Consider the following 23,110-nt stretch of genomic DNA (forward strand, 5'->3'; position numbering starts at 1 on the left):
AGCTATGGATATGTGGGAAGCACCTAAACAAAAGCTAATACAAAAACTGAGAAAAGGGAAGTTTTTTGATATATGGATATGGATAATAAGATGCAAGCAGTTAAATTGTTTTTAGTCCGTTTAGTCTTATTCACAGGTTAGGCATATTTTTATCAACCAGAGGAGAAGTTGTGGATAGCAATTAATAAAGAGCTGAAGGACTTTACCTAGGAGGGGAAGACAGCAAGAGTCAAGTGGGATAAGCTGATTCTTCCAGTAGAATAGGATAGATTGGGATTACCCAATTTGAAGAGTTATTTCAGAGCTACACAGTTAAGATTCCTATACATGGCACAGGCAGAAAACTATATTTCAAAGTGGAAAGGGATTATGCTGAAATGGGGGGGGGGGGCTCAAGAAACAGAGAGACTGGAATTTTGGATGCAGGCCTTTAAGGAGAATAACAATAATCATACAGAATATTATATCCCTAAAGTAGCAGAAAGTATTCTAAGAACTAAGCTAACATGGGATTGGAGAAAGGAGATTCTGCAGATAGGGATGACTGCAATTAGGGATATAGACAATAAGCAAGAGGTGGCTGGAATTGGAGAAAATTGGAAAAGGAACCAAGGTATTGCGAGCAAATAACTAGAGAGGGAAAGATGATAGAATAGGAAGCTATTAAGAATTTATTTGGACTGCAGGTTAGAGAACTGCCTTCCCAATCAAGGATTGATATCAGAGTGTAGTCAAAGAGAAAGAAATGGGAGGGGTGCAGTCCTAAATGAAAGACCAGCACTGGTAGAGTTTTTAAAAAAGGAACAATTAGCAGAGCATATAAAATATTGCATGATAACTGTAACAATCAATCAGAGGAGGTTAGACAGGATTGGGAAGAGAGACTGGATTAGCATTTCACAAAGAAACATTGGGAGGATATATGTATGTCTCCCAAATATGCAGCAAAATCTCGAAGATTTAGAATTTTTGCCTGGAAATGTTTGCGTAGATATTTCTATACCCCAAGTAGACTCCAGAGAATTTTTTCCTCAGCAAATGTTGGAGGTGTGACAGGGAAGAAAAAGGTAATTAGAAACGTATTTTCTGGGAGTGTGGTGAATTGGCAAACTTTAAGGATTCCCTGTGGGATGCACTGTCGGAGATGCTGGGTGGGCAGATTGGTCTGATGAGGGAGAGGATTTTTCTGAGCTATGATACAGAATCGGAATTGCCTAGGTGTATGGTAAGGCCTTGCTGTGTCTAATAATGGTGACTGCCAAAAAAGCAATTATTAGAAGACATAAATCAAAATCTAAACCAACTATACTACAAGTACTAGAAGTAGTGACTATAGTAAGAGAGAGAAAACAACTAGAATTGAGGTCTTTAGAAAAGGGTAGGAGCAAACTACATAGGAAAAATGGGATTTGTGGGAACAATACATACAAGGGAGGAATGAGGTTTGAGTCAGCAGGACTTAAATGAGCTATGTAATGTTTGACTGAAAAAGATTGGGTAGGTTATTAGTGATGTATAATGTGATGTATAATGTTTGCAACTGAAAGAGTGTTAGTATGGTTTGTAATGTAAAATACTTGCAACTAGGACTGCCTGGTTCATTTTCATTTTTATAAATGTGTAATGTTTACAACTGGGAGAGTGTCAGTTTGGTTTGTGATGTAAAATGCTTGCAACTAGGACTGAGTGGTTTGTTTTCATGTTCATAAATGTATGATTGCCTGTGTTAGTAAGTGATGGTTTAATAAAGATGTTTCTTGTTTAAAAAAAAAAGGGCAGGAATTGAACAATGTAGGTAATGTTGCTTAGGTTATATGATGTATAGCAATATATGTGAAGTAAAATGTTAATTATAGTGTAATGGTGGAATTACGTTTGTATGGATGTATGCCTATGTCACAAGTGATAATTCAATAAAGGTGCTTGTAAGGAAAAAAAACAAAAATGCTATGTACCAGCACTAAAAAAAAAACTATGTTTGGTTTTACTAACGTTTAGAATAATTTTATTATTGAGAGTCCAATTATTTAAATGGTCTAGGTTAGCCTTTTCTCAGTTTTTATCACATGTATTAATAATTATGTTATCTATTTTATTATCATCAGTATAACAAAAAAAACACCCCGTCAAGTATAAATTGAACAAATATGGCCTCAGGATTGATCCTGGGGGAACTCTTCTACCTAGGTAATACCACTCTGAATGCTGATCATCAATCTCTGTTGTCCAAAACCTGTCAACTAAGATTGAATCAGTTTCAGTATTTTGCCTCCACTTGAAGTCTTGCTAATTTATAAATTAATTTATTGTGAGCCACTGTTGAAGGCAATAGAATAATCAGCATATATAGACTAGAAAGGCTTTTTCAAAGGCCTGAATAACTTTGCTATAAAATATAAACTACAAATAGTATTTTTTTCTGATCCTGAATTAAAAGCAAACTGGTAGATATTTGTATAAGATGACCTCATCTAAAGCCAGTATTGGGTCTACTACCCATGCTTGCGTGCTACTAACTTGCAACTGTACCATACCTCTCATCCTCTTAGTGAAAGAAATCTGGACAAAGTCTAAAATAAACGGGGAGGGCAAAATATGGACTGATTTTAAACATTGCTCTTGTAAACTTTGAAAGTTGTTAGAATAAGAGTTTGTGTTAGCATGCATTTTCTGAAGGATATGAAGTCTGAAACTCAAATGTATGTCATTATTTAATGACCTCAATCCTCAGTAATTTGCTGAGGAACAGATTTGAAAATATGAGTCAAAAATCTGGACAGCTGAGCGCTATAGTCGCAACACGCTGCTTGAAAAGGCAAGTGCTCAAACTCCACTAGCTCGATGTCCCTATAAAACTAAAGCTGTCCCAGCATCCATTTCTATAAACCTATATTACCATACCAGATCTTAAACTCTAACCCTAAAACTCGTACCTTGTCCCAACCAGAGCCTTTGCTGTGGACCTCTTTATTTCCTGCTTTGCAGTGTTGCCCATTTTAACATATATTTTTTCTTTGCTTCCCATCCTATCTTGTTACCTTCTGTCACCCTTGTCATTAGTTTTTTTTTTCACTACCCCCATTGTGGCAGTTCTCTTGCCTTTGTGACAATAACATCACCAGCCTTACCTTTATCATATGCCCTTGGCCTACTTTGTCCATTCCAGCAATAAAAACATCTTTGGTCAATCTTTCTGAAAGCAACTTATTAATCAACATTTACAAGTCACCTGTGAACCCTTCTAACCTGTATGTAGCCAGGCTGCACTTTCTCCCCATCTATAATGCCAGCATGGAGAGGTGATAAATCAGCAAGCAAAGCAGAGTAGGATTGCTGGAAGGTGCCAGGACTAGAAAAAATGACAGTGTAGAATCCTTAAGGCATGGAAACATTCCTACAATGGGGCTAGGCCAGACCCAGGGGAGGATGCGTCCTGTTGTATAAGGAAGTAGTAGTCCACAAAAATTGATAGGCCAAAAAAGAGCCATAAAGCTGATAGAGTGGGCTATTGAGGCTAAGAAAGAAATTATGTATTGTTACTATTATGCAAAAAGCCTAGAATTCAGAGAGAACATGCACAAAAAGAGAGAGAACTTAGAAATACTTCCACAAGAAAAGCGATCAGAAGCTTCAAATAAAAGAAAATGTGTTCATTAATGCAACAGATTTATGAAAAACATTATATAGACCAAGAAACCTTGTGCTGTTTGGAAAAAGAAGCGACTGAGGAAGTGCGAAAATATATAGAACAAAATCTAGAAATGTTTTATAGATATAAAAAAGAAGTATGGACATGGGAAAGAAAGAAAGGTTTGATATGGTGCACTACTTATGCAAAAGAGAAAGCCAAATTCATCTGAACAAAAAAGCAGCCTAAAAGGTATTTGAAGAGAAATACAGGCAAAGGCATCAAGATATTGAAAATTTCACAATACAAAAAAATAAGATCCGAAAGAGGGATGTAGGATAGAATATTAGTAAAAGAAGAAGTTAAAAAATACACGTTGAAGTTATGGAATACTTGCGATTTAGTGTAGAAAGTCTAACACGTATATCACAGCATGATGGAATGAGTCCTTTAGGTAAGGAGAAACAGGAGGAGCAGGAGACATCTGAAGAAAAGAAATATGGACAGGGGAGAGAGAAAGAGGTATAATATGGTGCAATATTTATGCAAAGGAGAAAGCAAAACTAATCTGTACTAAAAAATAGCACCATAGATATTTGAAGAGAAATGCAGGCCAAGGCATCCAGATGTGGAAAATTTTACAATGCAAATATTAACGGAGACTAAAAGTAGAAAAAATGATTAGCAATGGAGAAGTTAAAGAAATCGAAACTGAGGTTATGGGTTACCTGTGTAGTGAAGGAGTTCGTGTAGAAAATCTAGCTTTGATAACATCACCGCAGGATAGAGCAGCAGATCCCCAAATTAAAGAAAACCAGTGGGACAGGAAACATCTAATAATTTGCCATATGAAGATACTTTGGAGCCTTCCATAGGAAGCAAGTAGAAAAGTTCAGCTGGAGTTGCACAGCAAGGGAATGAAGAGGAAAGTGCGACATGTCTGACACAGTCAGTGTTTTCGGGTGATAGGCCAGTGAGTTCCCATGTGAAGTAGTAATGGATGACACAGGATGAAACTGAAGAGAATATGCCACAGGAAGATGCTGTGGAGCTTTCTATAGAATGCTCACAGGAAATGGAGAACAAAGAATGTGCCTTCAGTTTAGAAGAAAATGATCTAAGAGAAGAGTTGCTTGATTTAATAGAGATGGACAGACGTATTAAGACTGATGAAAGAAATAGACTATAGAAAGTCAATAAAACCCAAAAAGTTAGAAGTTTGATAAAACAAATGAACACCGTCATTAGGACTGTTCATAGAGATTCATCTGATGCAACAAAAGTAAATAGTTTATATTACTGTGCCGCTAAATTAATAACAGTCTTACCACAAAAGCACAGGGCGGTAAGGAAAAGTAAGGGGAAAAAATCAAATGCCATCATGGAAGTATCGGATAGAGAAAAGCAATCGAGACAAGAGGTATCACTGTTAGAAGAATATAGAGGAGGGAACACATCAACAAAAGTACTCAGAAAGATAGATGTGATAAACGCAATGCGGAGTATCAGTCCAGATCTATCATGCACTATCAAAAATAATAAACTAAAAATATCAGCATAGGCAGAAAAACTTAGAAGATATGCAGATAAATATAAAGGAAAAGTACAAAATAAGCAATTTATTGATGACCCAAAAAAGTTTTATAGAAAATTGTTAAACAAGGCAAAAGGAATTGAAACCCCACCAAAAAAAGAAGAAATAGATACATTCTGGAGAAATATCTGTGGAACATAACAAAGATGCTAAAGGGATAGAAGAAGTAAAAGAAAGAATAAGAAATTCAAATGTACAGGATATGAAATGGGATGAAGTAGCAGCCAGATAGATTGAAACAAAATTAAAAAAAATCCTAATTAAAACCCCCTGGCCCAGATGCAGTACCTAACTTCTGGCTCAAAGTATTAACATCTTTACATGAAGATTTAGCCACGACTAAGAACTATTTGTATGTACACCCTGAGCAAACACCAACCTGGTTAACACCAGGAAAAACAATGCTCTTAAGAGCAAACCTGCAAGCTATCATAAAAACTATAGACCAATAACTTGCCTTCCAACAACATTCAAACTATACACTGGAATTGATGCTGACAGAGTTTATAGTCACTGAGAAGAAAACTCAATCATGGCAGTAGAACAAAAGGGTAATAAAACATAAAATAAATAATAAAAATAAAAATAAAAAAAGTCATATAGAACAAAGGATTTGTTAAATAAAAGTCACAATGGAGAACTGGAAAAAGGGGAAGAATCTAAGTATGGCATGGATATGCTACAAAAAAGTATTTGACAGTATCCCACATTCATGGATAAAAGGGTGCTTAAAAATGTACAAGATACACCCTACACTGATCAATTGCATTACAGTAACCATGAAACAGTGACAAACCACTTTGGAGTTAAGCCATGGTGAAGTACAAATTATTCCAGGGATAAAAATTCAAAGGGGGATATTCCAGGGTGACTCTTTGTCACTGCTGTTTTTTTGTCTTCCCCTTAACCCATTGAGCCATCTACTTAACCGATTAGGTCATGGCTATAATTTAGCTCGCAGAAAACAACAAAGTATAAAGACTTCTCATCTTCTTTTTGTGGATGACAGGTCATCAGATGAAGAACTGAAAGCATAACTGCAACTGATCAAAAGTTTTTCCGATGATCTAAGAATGTCATTTGGTCTTGATAAATGTGCAAAAGCAGCCTTTAAAGCAGGAAAACTGCAGCACCAAGAAAACCTAGGTTTGTGATAGGAATGTGACATAAAAGAACTTGAGCAAGAGGGTGTTTGTAAATATTTGGGAACTGATGAAGGATCAACAATAAAACATGAAGAAATGTGAATAAAGCTTAGTAAGGGATATTTTAGAAGACTAAAATTAATACTGAAAACAGCATTGACATTTAGGAACAAAGTCCAAACTGTAAATCTATTTGCTCTTCCTATCCTAACTTAGTTTTGGAGAGAGAGACTGGCCCCAAAAGGTGTTGGATCGGTTGGACAGGAAAACAATAAAGATGTTTCATGCTCCTCAAATGATTTATAAAAATCATTACATACCAAGACTATATATTCCCCGTTCTGAAGGAGGTATAGGCCTCCTCAAAATTGATTACATGTATAGATCTGCAATTGTAGGACACTGCATTACTTATCTGCTGAACCTCACAAGATCCAAATGTAGTGAAAGTTTTGAAACATGAGGAGAATAAGTCTAAAATGACTTCCCTGCTTAGTTTAGCAGAAGCATATCGGCATCAAGCAGGAATGGAAATCAAACCAGAAGTGGGTAAAAATCAGGCAGCTACTGAATGTGCCAAAAAACAAAAGACTATAAGGTGAAAGAATGCTATAATTAAATCAAAAAGTGCTTCAGCAAAGTATTAGTTTAGGGGTGTGCACACTTATGCAACCAGCTTATTGTACTTGTATGTATATATATATATATATATATATATATATATATATATATATATATATATATATATATATATATATATATATATATATATTGTTCCCCCCTAACAGATTTGTTTGTTTTCAATTGAATTGTACAGGTTATATGTCATATTAAACGTGGGAAAAGTTTTGAAATGATTTATTGTGGTCTCATTTTTTTATGTCACAAAAACCTGGCATTTTAACAGGGGTGTGTACACTTTTTAGATCTCTTGTATGTCAATGTCCAGAATATCAGCATACAAAAATGAATTAAATAAAACATTTCAGACAAACTGTGGTTACTGATCCTATCCAATGGGGGCCATTGCTAGCAGCTTCCAGAACTTTGTATAATTCGAGTTGTAGCACCTCGGTGTGTGTTATATACAGCAATGGTGACATAATTGCCATGGAAACCCACTCTTCCACTCTCCTATAAGAACAGTCTGAATTCTGGAAACTAGACTTTTGGTTAATTGAATTTGATAAAATTTTAAGTGGATTTGTCTTCAGCCATGTAAAATGATTCTCCATCAAGAAGTTGTATTTCTGTACTCTCCAAGAGTTTTCTTCCCAAATCATCCTTGTGGAATGCTTTTGGTCTAAAATTTGTCAAGGAAAAACTGAAGGGGGTGTTAGGTGCTCACCCTTTTGTTGGATATTCCTCTCTTGGCATAGACAGCAGTCAATAAATATATGGTAGTGTCCTGGTCTCTAGATGAGAACTGCTGTGAATAATTTACCAGTAGTACTGTAGCCTGGAAGTCACAAACTCAGAAAACACTTAACTGTAGACTGGAATTCTTTAAAACATGTGGAATTGTGGTAGGTGCAACATATATTTTCTGTATGCTCAGTACTGGGGACTGGTGAAATTTCGTGCACAGTGATATACCAAGTAGTACCACAAAATAATTGTTTTGTTATATGTCCATTCTTCTTCATGTCAGCCAACCCTCAATCCTCCAACATCTGTGCCGAGCCCATGTATTCCTTCATACTGGGTGTCAACAACTCAGAGGCAAAACTCAATCACAGGACCCTCACCCATACAGGCGGGGAGGTGTCTTGTGCCCTGGTTGGCATTCTGACAATGAAGGCATTTATAGTGATGACTTTTTGTGGATGATGTGAACACCTTAACATTACAGTCTCATTATACTGCATGCGTGTGTGTATCACCAAAGTCCACATCCTCAGTTTTGGCCATTTTCTGTGTCATGCAAGCCCATCATTTGCATGATGGGAATTGGCTATTGTCTGATAGAAGCCACCTCAACCCCACATAATGCATGAGCAGGCATCAACCACTTGTTCCTATCCTGTTCTGTCTCCTTCAGCATCTGAGGCACTATTCAAAACTAGATCATCTGCATCATAGTCAGTGTATTACCTTCTACACCAGAGAGCCTGGAGAATAATGTTTATTATCCATGGAGTTGGCCTGCTAGAGGGGTCAGTTTCTGTGAAGGATGCAAGAACTCCATGGTAGCAGTAAGCGCACAGCAAACCAAGTTGAAGAAAAATGATGCAATGCTGCCCGTTCCAGTGGTGTAGGTGGATACAGCTCTGATTATGGCCCAGCACCTCAAGTTTTATTAGTAATATTGGAGTTTGAAGGATGTAGCAGAGGAGGATGGCTTTGCCTGGCGGTAACCTTCAGCTGTAAGGGCATGGAAGCATGTACTTAGAGGGAGGATGTTGTGGGTCTCCACAGTGATGCAAGTAGCTCAACCCCCGCCTTACAGAGGGTGGGTAGATTATATAAATGCCCCTTACTGCCAGGATGATGGTGAGGTACAAGCAACCCTCATGATTGCCTGTGGAATGTTCCCTTCAGAAAGCTCTGCCTCCCCCCACCCGTATTGTATTGAGGTAATTCCCTAGTACAGGAGAAACAGATTGTTAGAGTTTGATTAGATTAGGCTTGAAGGTCAGCAGGCACAAGGGCAAAAATAATCTAAGGAAAAAGAATTAATGCAAATCTCTCTCTCTTTTTTTCATAGGTATTTAGCCAAGAAGGTGAATTCATCTTGAAATTTGGTTCAAATGGAGAAGGAAATGGACAGTTTAATGCCCCAACTGGAGTGGCTGTGGATTTGAATGGAAATATAATTGTAGCAGACTGGGGCAACAGTCGAATACAGGTAACAACATAAACCATGAGTGTGTTAATCACTAATCCTATGATGTTTAATAAAATAGACCACTTATGTGAGTGCACACATACAGGAAATAGACTCTGAATGCATGGAACATCCATTTTGTACATCATTCATGTAAAATACATGCATGTATGAGTATAGGTCACTTGTAGATATTTACAGAAAGCAGTAACACAATTCCTGCTTCCATGAGATCAAATTGCTGTAGTATTTTATGTCCCAATGAATTGTTTTTGTTTGTTCTGCATATAAAAAGTAAGGTAAATGATCCAGTACAGTTTGTGTGACAAGTTCACAAATTCCTAGAGGTGGTAGTTACAAGGTTCATCTCTTCTCAGATGTTAGACACTCCATTCATTTAGAATGGGAATTATAGAATGGAATTATGAATCCCATGCTAATAAACTGTATAAAAAAGATAGGAAAGTAATGAAATGTTGTAAGAAACCCACATACCCCTATGTGAAGATTACACTGAAACATGCCGGCAAGGAACTTGAGTACTATTAGAACATGTGAAGCAGATTATGAATTTAAGGTTGCTACAAATAACAAAGATAACTGCAAGTCTTTTTTCAGTTATGTCTAGAAATTAAGAAATGTTAAACAATATACTGAGCTCATCCATAATGTCATGCAGCCAATACCAAGGATATAGCCTATATATCAGCAGACATATTAGTGCTAATTTTACCCCACCTACTGACATAACTGCACCCACTATCCCTGAAAATTTAGTTTCCCCTGAAATGGTCTTGGCATGTGTTAAAATTCCTGTCAAAGTCTAGAAACAATGTTTCTGTGGGACCAGATGATTTACCAGACTGTGTTTTCATCAGTTCCAAGTATGTGCTTAAACTGTTCTATCCATGGCCTATCCACAGGATTTGCCCACTGGTACCTGAAGAACAGCCACTTTGACTTATCTACACAAGGATGTCCCCTCAACAGGCCCAGGTAAATTATAGGCCCATCAGCCTCACCAGCCTTGTATACAAATCCACGGATCATACTATAGAAAAACTCCATTTATACAGATATAGGCCACTTACCTAATCTAGACCCCACTAAGTTTGGTTTTATGACAGGCAGGTCCTATCTTCTGAACCTTGTAAATTTCTTTTAAAAGGTTACAGAGGCTGTGGACAAGCAGCCAGTCTGTGCAAACTGCTTATCTTGACCCGGCCACAGCTTTTAATACTATCTTCTATGCTGGTGTTACTGAAATGTTAAGACAGACTTAATTTAAACCTCTACATTATCCATTGGATTACAAAGTGGCTATTCAATAGATCCCAAGCAGTATAACTTACTGGTGCAATCTTTGAAAGTAAATTTTGTAATTAGTGTACCACAGGAGTCTCTCTTGTTTAGCATTTATTTTGCAGACATCCGAGCCAATATCCCTGAACTATGATTGACCAAGTTTGCTAATGACTGCAAACTGGGCACTGTTATCCAGAAATCCACCAGTACCAAACTGTTCCATAAAGGGCAGGAGTGTGCACTTACCGAATATACTGAAAACTGTGTCAAGCTAAATTAATTTTAATTATTTACTTGCCTACTTTTTTATTTGTCTTTGTTGACTGGGAAATTTTGACTGGGCAGAGCCCATTTTCAGTGGAGGCTCAGGGAGAAACATTCCATCACAGTACATTTACATTAACAAGTGAATTTCAGACAGTTCTCAAAGAAAATTTAATTTTTCTAGAAAAAAAAAAAAGCAAATATAATTCCTAGACATATATACAGTAATAAATCAAAATGTAGAAGTCTATACAATTCTGGTAGCTCTAAAATCTTCAAGGAAGTATATGGAGTTAATACTGCGAAAGGGAAACATTGCTGTAAAGATGTTCAGTGTTCTTACATTTCAGTACAGAGAGGGTTGAAAAGAGTTCAAAATATATAATAGAGTATATTATGAAGGTAGATATTAGTATTGTCTAAAAGGATAGCGGTAATAGCATTGGAATAAGAAAGCCGATGGTGGTAATAGCAGTCAAGTGAGAGAGTGGGGTATAGGATTACTTCTAGCTAGGCTGCCTGTTCCAACTTGGTGTATCTGGAAGGTTTATAACTTAAGTATATAGGTAATGCATGAGACAGGGTAGAACAGCAGATGGGGCAGTTAGAAAAAGAAAAGGATGGAAAGTAGGGTTTGGGGGGGTGAAGGGGGGTGTATTCATTAAAGTGAAGGAGGGAAGGTTGTTGGGGTGTAATGGTTGAAGTACAGGAGAGGAAAAAGTCGGTGGAAATAAGTTTGTTCTTTCACGAAGTACAAAAAAGTGCACTGTATTAACATTTGGCAAAAAAGCTGTTCCTGCTTCCTATGTTATAAGTAAGACTCCTCCTCAGACAAACATGGATGCTTATTTGGACAAGTTTATCATTTGATCATCATGTTTCCACCATAGTCAGGAAGTCCTTCTATCTGGCTCAGGTAATTTCCAAGGCTGTATCTTCAACATCCAAAGAAGTTATTGTACTGTTCCTTTATCAAACCCATCAGTGAGTACAGTGCTCTCTTTGGCGTGTACATATCCAAGCATAGTACTCAAATGGAAAGGCTCCAATGATTTAAAAAAAAAAAAAAAAAAAAAAAAAAGTCATAAACCCTTCAACTCTCCCAATAGATTAGCAAACTTTTCCTGTTTCATGTTTTACCTCCTATTTCTTCTACAAACAACCAAATTTATATCAACAAGTAAACAAAACTTGCTGGAGGGATGGGTTCCTAACTCAACATATTCACAACCTGAGGAATAAGCTACCACTGCAAATCAAACACAAGTATTACTTTGCCTTTTAAAGCAAGTCTTGATGACTGAATGGATTTTACACCAGGGTTGTCATGTACAGACAAGTTTGATTTGGAAGGTAGGCAGTATTAAGTACTTGAGTGGCAAGAACGGTTTGTCTACTTAAAGGTGTATATGACAAGGCCTATTATGATCCCTATGATTGCTTGCCTAGTATTGTTCCTAATCGAAGCAGTCAAGTGATGTGCACTGGAAGGATGTGATAATGTTTGCTGAGAGGTGATGAAGCCAGTTGTCATGCACGTGCATGCACACACGCCACATACCACATGCACCATAATGTTTTGCTGTACATTCATGTAGTATTACTTTGATCTAGTACAGTTGAAAAGAATCCTTAAGTGCCTTGTTTCTTCATCCAGCACAACATGCAGTTTGTAGTAAATATGAAATTAAAGAGTATATTGTCCATTTCAATATATAAATTCATTACATCATCTAAACCACTAATGTGATTAACTGTAACATTTAATAGTCAATCATTGGAGTTCCAGTCCAACTGATCCTAATTTTGTGATACTGTGTGGTGTTTCCTGGTGTCATTATTTCCAAATTAGGACATTTCAAGGTCCCCTGTCTTCCATTTTTCAAGCGTGAAGTACTGAAAACTATACGGTTTTTTTTCTTCTTAGTGCAGATATGTAGCTGTTCATCTAAATGCAGCAGTTTTCTCAGGTTAATGCACTGGTGAGTATACATTCTGCCTGTGTCCTGTAAGTGAAATTAAAAAAATAATTTTAAATATCCTAAATGTAGTTTGTTATAAAACAAAGCAAAGTCTCAAAATAAATAAAATACTATACTTGTGCAGTTACTGGATAAGGTGCTTACCTAAAGTGACACCAATAAGAAACCAATTGCCGTTTATTGGTCACCATAACAACAACAGAGTCCATCATAGTATTTCTTGCATCCTGTTTGTTGCACTGTAGACCCAATACAAAACACATTTCCATTCAACGATACATACTATCCTGAGCTAAAGGGGCATGTTTTTCTTGCACAAGATGGAGAATATCTTCACTCTTGCTGAGCACTTTAGTGCATTTCTGGACATGTTCCTGATCTGGTTTATAATATCACACTTTATTTAAAATGTAACTCCACAGCTTTGATAGCTACTGGTGCTTTAAACAAAAATGTAAATGTCTGCTGTAGCAGTTTTTGTACAGTACCTCAAGAATGCAATAACTGCCATCTGTTTTGCTACAGAATATCCGAAACTAGAGAGATTGAGAGGTGGGACTGAGATACCAACGGTTCACTTCATTTAGATGGATTCAAGATTCCTGTCAGATCATCCCCTGGTAAAAATCCAGAGGTGCATATATGTACAGCTGGCATGTGTGAAGTCAATACACCTGGCCAATAAAGTTAGTTGTGGTGATGTTGCAGCTAAGCCAGCATTGAGTGCATTGTACATTCATTACACAGGACCTGTCAGGTAGTTTACATTCATTGCACAGGACCTATCAGGTAGTTGGGGTATATAACAAGTATTACATTCTCAGCTGTGCATGACAGGTAAATGGTATCAGGTTCTCCCGCTGTATGTACAACAATATTACCATTTTGGTGTATGCCCTTGAAAAGAGGAGACTCCAGACAGTAGGTGATGTGAAAAGTTAACAGCCATGTATGCTGAGGGGAGCAATGTATTAATGGAGTGCTGTGAGGAGGGAGGAGGACTACACAGGCTAAAGAGAGAGACAAAAGAAATACACACTCTCTCTTAGAGTGTCTCACTCTCACTCACACCTAGGTACATGCAAATTGTTTGAAATGCCCAAGTGAGATTCTGCTGTCCCCGCCTGTACTCTGACCACTGTGTTTGAATTCTTTTACAGGTGTTTGATGGTAGCGGTTCATTCCTGTCCTACATAAACACATCTGCGGATCCTCTTTATGGTCCCCAGGGCCTGGCTCTAACTTCAGATGGACACGTAGTGGTTGCAGATTCTGGAAATCACTGCTTTAAGGTATATCGTTACTTGCAGTGATAACAGGCTACAGCTACTCTACATGGACTAGACTGGCTTCTTCATAGGATCCTGATGATGACACACTCATCTGCAGATGTCTTTTAACAAAGAAGTGCCCTCAAGTCTGAACTAGTCCATCAGTTTCCTAGCCTAACTTATTTGCCAAGAGAATGTTTTTATTTTTAAGTTTGCTTTGTTTGATCTTCCTGCTTTGAGTATGACAGAGGATGGAATGAAAACAGTGATGCACTAGAAGGAACAGAAATCTACATATTGTATATTGCTGTTATCAAATAAGATGGACTTGTGGAACTTTCATAGTGTTAGTCATTTAATAATAATAAGAAGAATGTGAAATCAATGAAGGTAGCTCAGATCCCGAGCTTCCAAAATGACAACAAAATGCCATGAATATGCATTGTGTATTTATTTATATCAGCGGTAACCTCGCTGCTAGGTCTTACTGTAGATATGCACTTGTATTATTTTGTAGCATTTAAAATAAGTAATAATGTAGTTTAAATTTCTGATTAATTCTGAGTTTCACAGATTCTCTCTTCCATTGCCTCTCATTTTAACTCAAGTGTTTCATTATATGTACATTTTTTTCTTTTTCCCCCAGGTGTGCTTGTCTGAATAGAAAAGACAAACACTTTTCATAGTGGATAGGTAGACCTTACACAATGCAATTTCCATCTTATACTGTACGTATGCATTTGTCTTGTTTTCTGTTTAACCAGAAATTGTTCAGTGCAAAATAGACTTGCGTGCGACAACATAATTTGAAATTCAGCCTTGCCTGCCCTTTTTCTGAGAACATCAGTCTGAATCTGATTTTCATCTACAAACAGGATATTTTCAGGTGCCACTTTTTTAAACCAATTTTTCAGAACTGAATTTTGTAACCTGACTTGTTGCTAAGTGTGATTTGGGGCAGCTTAACTGTACAAGTCTGACTTTTAGGGTATATTCTGATTGTCCCTAATTTTATACCCATTTCTGAACCCTTGAGTAAATATGTAGCAGCAAAACTGCTCATAAGATTTTAATCTTTTTTTTCCTAATCTGGCATCCTTTGGGCTGAAGCTACTGGCGTCCATTTATCACTTCATTTTCTACCCCCTGCAGATGCACGCTGTTCTGAAATGTAGGACTTATAGCCTTGGACAGGAATTCCACAAGACTGCAACCCAGATGTAAAGTTTTGTTGGAGGATAACCAGGAGACAGGTACATTATGTAGTTATAACAAAGGCATACGAGTCTATACCAGGTTGCCACATGCTTTGTCCTTACCTTCATACTCTTATTGTGATTTTAAATGACTTGCAAAGTCTCACATATTCTTGGGTCCTGCATTTACCGTTTGATATTGCAGAACCACTGGTAGGTCAATGTACTTACAAATGAACAGTCCTTACTGAGATGTATTTTAATTCCGCACCACTATTTCTCTGTCTGGAATGGTACCACAGTTAATGTTTCTAGCCTTTAATCTGAATCTGTGGTGGGTGTACAGGATGCCATATGCTTCTGATAAAGTTTAGTGATGTACCTCTGGGTTCACTTAGTCAAAATAAACTGTAAGGTCCAAAAGAGAACTAAATGAAGAGTAATTCGATGCAAGAAAATACGTCTTTACCTGAGGTGAGTATGTGTGACCTACAGTACTGCAAAGCCAGAATCTAGAGTAATTACTGACAAACTGTGGGGCACAATGTCTCCTCTTTGTGATGAACAGAGCACTGCTCAGTGTCCCAGGTATGCGACAGTAGTGAGTACTACAATTTGTACACAGTGAATAAAATGTAATACTCCATATTGGCTGCATTTTATGTAGCTGCACATCAGATTCAGTTAGAATAAGTCATACGGAATGGTTGTACATAAATAGTCACCAGTTCCCTACTTAGCTCAGCTAAGCATGTAACAAATACGTAATGCTCACAAATGTTTCTTTCATGTCTTAGTGAGCCATCCTGCTGCAAGGAACGCAACACACTAGAAAGGCACTTAATATGTTATAATCCCAAAAGATTTAAGTTGGGCATTCCTTGCATGTACATTTTGTGTGCTCCAATCACATTTGGATGAGTACAATGTACTTTCAAGCCTCGTGTGTACACTCTTCGGTAAATGTTTCCATTGTGTGAATGAAAACAGGTTGAAATTGTGAAATGAAAGTGGCTATTAGTTAACAAATTTCATTTTGTATACCTTGTTGATCTCCTGCTCAGACAAAAGGACAGAAAGGTTCTTCTGCTCCAGTTTAAATGTACATTTGGTAGAATTCTATTAATGTTTGTTAGACTAATACAGAACTAAAACTACTTTAATTCTGCTTCATAAGTAAGTGAACACTATTTCCTTCCTTCTGTCCGTTCCAATGTTTGTAACTTAGAACTAAAATAGTATTATTTCTTTTATAATAAAAGTCAATGTAGTTGCCATACATTGGAAAGTGAAGTGCCCATAACTGGTAAATCGGTAGTGCAAAAAGTTGTTTTTTTTACAAGAAGACAGTTGTGTGAAGAATGTATCAAATTGTGAGCTGTGATTTTTGCATTTGGTGTCTTGGGATGTGCTTGGATGATTTTTGCTTAACAAGGTCAGTGTGAATGATGTAGAAAATGGCCCTGCTGCATTTGATGAATGTTTAACCACTCTTATAGTACCCGTTAGCAGCACCATGTTTTGTGTTTTCCATTTCAGCATTTTCATAAAAGGGTATGAATTGCATCACAGTTAGCTGAATACCTACATTACTGCTACTATGCTTTTGAAGTAATTTAGTGTATGATGCTCAGTAAACACCCTAAACTTGTTCCTCCAAGACTAATATGCCTGTATTGTTCCAGCGCTGAGGACCTTGTACTAAGATTCTATCCTTGCTGATGTGGATACCATGGTAACTGTTTGCAGCACTGCAGCGCTGTTGTACACTGAAAAAGCTGGCAGATGATGTAATTGACTTTCTTCAGGTATTCCACAGCTGAACTGCAGCTGTAGGAGCTGCTCAGCGCTGTGACTTGGGATATAATGTCACAGTGAGATACGGGCTTCATAATGCAGCCAGGGTTCTTCCACTCTTTCAGTGTTGGCTTTCCTTACAGAAACTGGTCCCTTTTGGTTGTAAGCCACCACCTCCTCTGTTTCAGGGCTGTGTACTAGTAGTTGAGAATGACACTGTGCCTAACCTCTCTGTTTTATTCCTGTGTAGGAGTTCTTTGCTAGGTACTGGTTCCTGCAATGGATTGAATTTGCTTTATTGTTCTGGTACCGGGGTCCTCCATATTTAGTTTATTTTGCACATTAACTCCTCTCCAGTGCTTCACTGTCAGGGTTCAAGTCTAGATTCTTGTCTGTTGCAGAACTAGTATCTGTCTAGTCTGTCTAGGCTGCAGTCTTGTTCCTTCAAGGAAATGACCTCCCCATTGTTCCATTACTGGAGATGTACTAACATCTTATTGCACAACTACCTAACCTTCAGTGTTCTAATGCTGCATTTCTGTATTTAAAGCTTACCTGACACAATGACAAACATCTGTCAACTGCTTCCAGGTGGTGGCATGAGCTACTGACTAGAATGATTTTCACCCATTGTTCCAGCACTGGTCTGGTTCTAACACTAGGCCTGGACTTTCTCAGTCTTCCCGTTGCTGATGTTAGATGAAGGTAACTTGTCATACAATGTGATTAGTAGTCATTCTATATTACTGGAATCTATGATATTCCATGGAAAGCAATTCCACTAAAAACAACATAATTGAATCAGAAAAGTTGAAAACCATTTCACTGAAATGCAGTTTCATTAAAATGCAAATACACAGCCATACACATCTGTTACAGGAGGCAAAGCACACCACATTTCCATTCAGCACATAACACCCTAAGGTACCCATCCCTAAACCTAATGTTTAATTGAAGCATATACCCCAGCTTTAACTTTATAGTCTCTGATGTCTGCTCATGTTAGCCAAAGATATTCTGCCAACTGTCCTTTCTATATGACCAATATTATACTTGACCGGACTGAATACGGTTATGCTGTCTCTTGATCAAGTTTCTGTCTCCCTGTATTGCAGAGGCTTCTAGAAGTAGTTGTTCCCATCCTCTTGTCTTCTAATTATGGATGTTTTTAGCAGCCCTGCCAGGATAGCGTGCAGCACAGGCATACATCTTAGTCATTCAGATCTGCAGCTCTGTCTTCTACTGGTTTCACACATAGATTCGCCATCCTCCAGACCAGTGCTAGAGCCAGTGCCAGGCAGGCAGCCAGCTAGCAACCATACTACAGTGCAGTATACCTACAATAAAGCCTGGTACCAGGGACCAGGTCATTTCTTACTGTGTCTGTGCTGACGTTGTCTAATGACAGTGTCTAATGATTTTTGCCTCTGCCTTGCAGCAAACCCCAAAATACTTTTTTCCTTGGCATAAAAAAAAATGTTAAAAATCTTACACCAAAAATGATCTTCATTGTGGTGAATGAAGTAAACAGAGGATGGCTGCTACACTTATCTGTCAAATATCTGTATCAAAGTGTTACTTACTGGTTCTTCACCATGAAACCCCCATATGGTCTTTATCATGCTACTGTTATAATGAACTTCTGCTGGCTCATGTGCATTCCTACCAAGGTACCACAGAGTGCTTTCCTTTCCCAGTGTTACTGGCCTTCACTTCTTACTAGTCACATCTGACACAGCCTACACTAGTTTATATTTCCATCCTCCTTGAATCTTAACTGTGATATTTGACTCCGATTGGCGTTGTGGTAAACATAAGTACAGTATAGTTATTGTTCCCACTGTATTCTCCTTTTTTCAGGTAATCCTATCCATTGAATACTGAATAATACTAATGTAAACTCCAGTGTACACCCAGTGCTGATGCCCAGACTAGCCACTGTTCCTAGAACCAGATCCAGGATACTACCTACCAATGTGTGCAACTAGCTTGCTGACATTGTCCAAACCTTTGTTCTCACTTCATTTGGCGGCTGTAGTATTAAAAAGCTTTTTTTAATATAATCATAGAATGTCAGTGTAGATTATTTAAAATTAGAGCATCATCTGTGTCCAGTCAGCTTCGCTACCCGTACGTATTGGAACCCCAATGGACCTATCATGAAGCCTCTCTGATTGCAAGGATAGACATCGGTCCAGCAATTCTAACCCCCCCCCCCCAAAAAAACTAAGACCTATTCTTTTACCATGTTGCTACCCATCCATCTTCCACCCCTTCTGCACCACACCATAACAAGTGTTCCATTCTTTAGCCATGTACTCTGATAGTACTCTTACTTGCCTTGAAACATATATAATAGCCGCTACATGTATCCATAGGGTAACCAGTTCCCTAACCTTAACACAGGACCAGATTACAAAACTCACAAGGCCGTAGCATAATACCCTAGCACTCTAATAATCCCCTAGCACTCTAATAATCCCCAAACAAAAGACTTTGTCACCTACATAGAGTTGGTACCCTTCTAATTACTTAAAGACCCGCATGCAGTTCAAATTCTCAAAAATCAATTTAAACTGCTGTCAGTTAACAGTTTTGCATTATTTTTAAATTCTGCCTTAATATACATCAACATTGCAGTCTCTGAACACACCTTACCATCCATCCACAGTGTGTTTGCAGTTCTAATTCAAGTCCGGAGCCACTGCCTCATTTGCACATGCTTTTTGTTCATATAAATGCAGCAACAGAGCATAACCCAATAGCATTCACTTTGAATCTTTGTATTGCATCAGTTCCTATGATGCAATGCACATCTTTTCAGTAGTAATACTTGCATATACATACACAAGCAGACACATATTTAAAAACACTTGCTTCTTCACCATTTCAGCTTGCATAAATGTCCTAGTGTACAAACCAGGAATAACACCAAAATATCCATGAACAGTCCCAGGCCTCCAAATGAAACCACACTCCACTCTACTGAATGTAGACTAAAAATAAGAATTTATTGAGGCAAGAAACTTAGCGCTTTCATCCAGTTATATCCTAGACTTCATCAGAATCTTCTTTGCTTATACTCTCAGATCTTGTCACCTTTTTCCAGTGTTAGAGTAACGGGATCCTCTATAGGGAGTAAAGCTACGCAAAATCCTATATTATGAGCTAGCCTCAGGAGCCACAATCTCATGTATAAAGAACTGGAATTCCTTACCACGACGTACTCTGGATGGTGTTTTCATATAATATTGTTTAAGTGCTGGAGCTCCATAACAGTCTCTTTCCAAACAGGATGTTTTCGTACAGTGTGACAGCAGAGAGGCACTGTAGGGCATGCTCCAATGCTGCTCAGAATCACTTTCCTCAGTGTTTCAGCACTGAAGCTCAGTACAAAGGTCTGGCCCGCACAGGAAGTCACTTTCGTATTCTGTTTTATTGTTAACAGGTCCCAGGCAGGATGTCCAACTTCTTTCATTGGTTCATTGCTGGCTTTTTCCACACAGGAAGATGCCATCTTCCAGTATTTTGGTGCTGGGTCCTAATGCTAGATGCAGATCCCAGACAGGAACACATCATCTGCCATTACTCCTGTGCTGAATCCCAAACAGGAAGACACCATCTGCCAGTGTTTGTGTTAGATCATAATACTAAATGCAGATCCCAGACAGGAAGACACCATCTGCCAGTAATTCCATGCTGGATCCTTGTACTCAGAGCCAGTCCCACAAAGGGAGGACATCATATATAGTATTTCAGTGCTGAATCAGCATACTCAGAGCTGCTTCCATACAAGAGGAATAGGAAGACACCATGTGCCAGTATTTTAGAGATGGATGCTAACATCTGTAGCAGAACCTATAACAGGAGGACACCATATGCTAGTATTTCAGCACTGTATCCTAATATTTGGAGCTGAAGCCACACAGGAGGACACCATATATTGGTATTTCAGTGCAGGATCCCACATAGGAATATACCATATTCCAGTATCTTAACGGTGGAGCCTAATACTTAAACAGATCCCACACAGGAGAAAGTGCAGGATCTTAGTACTCAGAATAGATTCCACAGAGGGAAGACACTGGGTGTCAGTTTTTCAGTGCTGGATGTTCATATTTGGGGCTAGTTCCAGATGAGAAGACTCTTCCTTCTATTGTTTGTTATAAAGCTAATAACAGGCACTGATCCACAAAGGAATATAGTCTTCCAAGTGATCAGCTCCATTTTTTGAAACTCTCCTTAAAGAGGGAATAACCTTCTTGTATTGCCTCATAAGAATTGGTACCAGATACTGGAAACCTGTACTAGGAGGTGGTTCTAGACAGAGATTCACATTCCTCCAGTAAGTTAGTTCTCCATCATCACTTACACACCGTGTATTGGTACAGAAGTCTCAGTAGCATAAATTGTGCACAGGCGTCTCCTGCTTCTGTAATGTAAGTCTCTTTTAGAAGTAATGCCTCAGCCAACATCTGCCCTGTAACTGACCCTCTTTAGCCCTGCTTGCAATCCTGTATTAGAAGTCTTTCTCAGTGTTTGATATTCCTCTTGTACCACTGCCCAGGGACAGTGTAGGCATGGAGCTTTTTCTAGACAATTGCATTAGGTTGCTGATGAGGTCTGTTTAGGACCTGCAGTGCCTGAGACTTGGCATATCATACCACGTTGTTTTTTCTCTGGTGTGTACAGCAAGTTAATGTTCAAATTAACAATGACTGAAACATTCCATAAGTGTAACTAAGTTAAGCAAAATGTTTGTATTAGGCACATAAATAAAGTAATGCACTCTTTAAAAGTAACCAGACAGTCTTTTTGTGAATTCTTTTCATGCTCATATTTGAAGGTTATACCTTAAGGTTATGATTGCCACTTACATAATGCAAAAGAAAAGCATTTCTTTCTACAGGGAACTTCAGCTGGATTCCTATTTTCCAAGATAGAGGGTTTTTAACAATGCTAGGTAATACGTGCTGAGAAGTTATGATTGACTAAAGTTAGTTTTAACTGAGAAATGGACTTGATTTAATGCATTAATGGGAATGTCTTTACCTTTATATTGTAGCTCTGTGGTACTTTATTAGCCTGATTCAGACAGAAGTAAAACACTGTTTGCCCTCCACTTTAGTAGTAATGGGGATAGACCTAAAGCTTCCATACATCAGCCTACAGAAAACTCAGAGGCATGCCCCTTATGCCATGGGAATAATCAGTTTATTTGTTTAAAATGTGTCAACCAGGGTAGAGCACTGATACAATGTACCAACTTCTGGTTCAAAGTAGAGATGAACAGATTTGTAGACAATTCCATAGTGAAAGAAATTAGTACATATTGATGGTGTACAGGATTATGACTGGGTCTCTGATTATTAAGCAGCTCGCTATATGTTTGAGCTGTAGATGTCGAGAAGTTTGACCTTGAGGGCAAACCCTGACAAGGTGATTCTTGGCATCCCTGTCCAGAACAGACAAGGTGGTTTATGATTGAAAGACCCGATCGGAATTCTTTGTAATGCATGGAGTTTAACCTGCTCACATGTATTACAAAAGCTAGAGAAAAACTTAGGAGTACAAAATGTTTTTACAGCTTTGAAAGCTGTAACATTCTCATCATTGCTACACAGAGGGCAGTCATCACAGAACAGAAGCATGAAGTTCTTTAAAACATATTCAAGTTTCAGTTGAATTGTCTGAATATGTTTTAAAGCTCTCTGTGGTTTCTAGCTGCTGACCACTGTTAATGATTTAGCTTTGGCACCCATTCCAGTATTTCAACAAGTCTGTTTACCACAATTTTGGATTACAGTTTATTTATTTATTTATATCCAGTTTGATGACCAGGGAAGTCCACTGGGCCAAGCAGAGCCCATTTTCAGTGAAGGCCTAGGGATAAAAGCTCCAAAAGCAGTTAACAGAATATAACACAAGTACAGTACGGAATATACAGTATTGCTGTTGTTTGTCTTTCGGCTTTTCCCGGTTAGGGGTCGCCACAGCAGAACTCCGGTCTGCTAATGATTGGCAGTTGGTTTTTATGGTGTCGAGTTGCCAGCCCGACGCCCAACCTCCAACAAAGGCACACCCATTCAACACATGTCTTT

The 23,110-nt window shown here is 38.1% G+C and overlaps 1 protein-coding gene across 5 annotated transcripts in view; it reads left to right on the plus strand.

The window, feature by feature from the left end:
- The window catches only part of TRIM2 (tripartite motif containing 2), a 1,116,451-nt gene extending 1,094,640 nt beyond the window's left edge, over nt 1–21,811 (plus strand). For all 5 annotated transcript variants that reach the window (XM_044062463.1, XM_044062466.1, XM_044062467.1 and 2 more), the window contains exons 11-12: nt 9,075–9,215; nt 13,906–21,811. In XM_044062463.1, coding sequence (XP_043918398.1) covers nt 9,075–9,215; nt 13,906–14,058 — 294 coding nt within the window. In that variant the 3' untranslated portion in view covers nt 14,059–21,811. The remainder of the gene's footprint in view (nt 1–9,074; nt 9,216–13,905) is intronic.
- The last annotated feature ends 1,299 nt before the right edge of the window (nt 21,812–23,110 follow it).

This window comes from Protopterus annectens, chromosome 2.part1 (assembly GCF_019279795.1).
Source record: "Protopterus annectens isolate FY-2018-M chromosome 2.part1, PAN1.0, whole genome shotgun sequence".
In the NCBI taxonomy this organism is placed as follows: Eukaryota; Metazoa; Chordata; order Ceratodontiformes; family Protopteridae; genus Protopterus; species Protopterus annectens.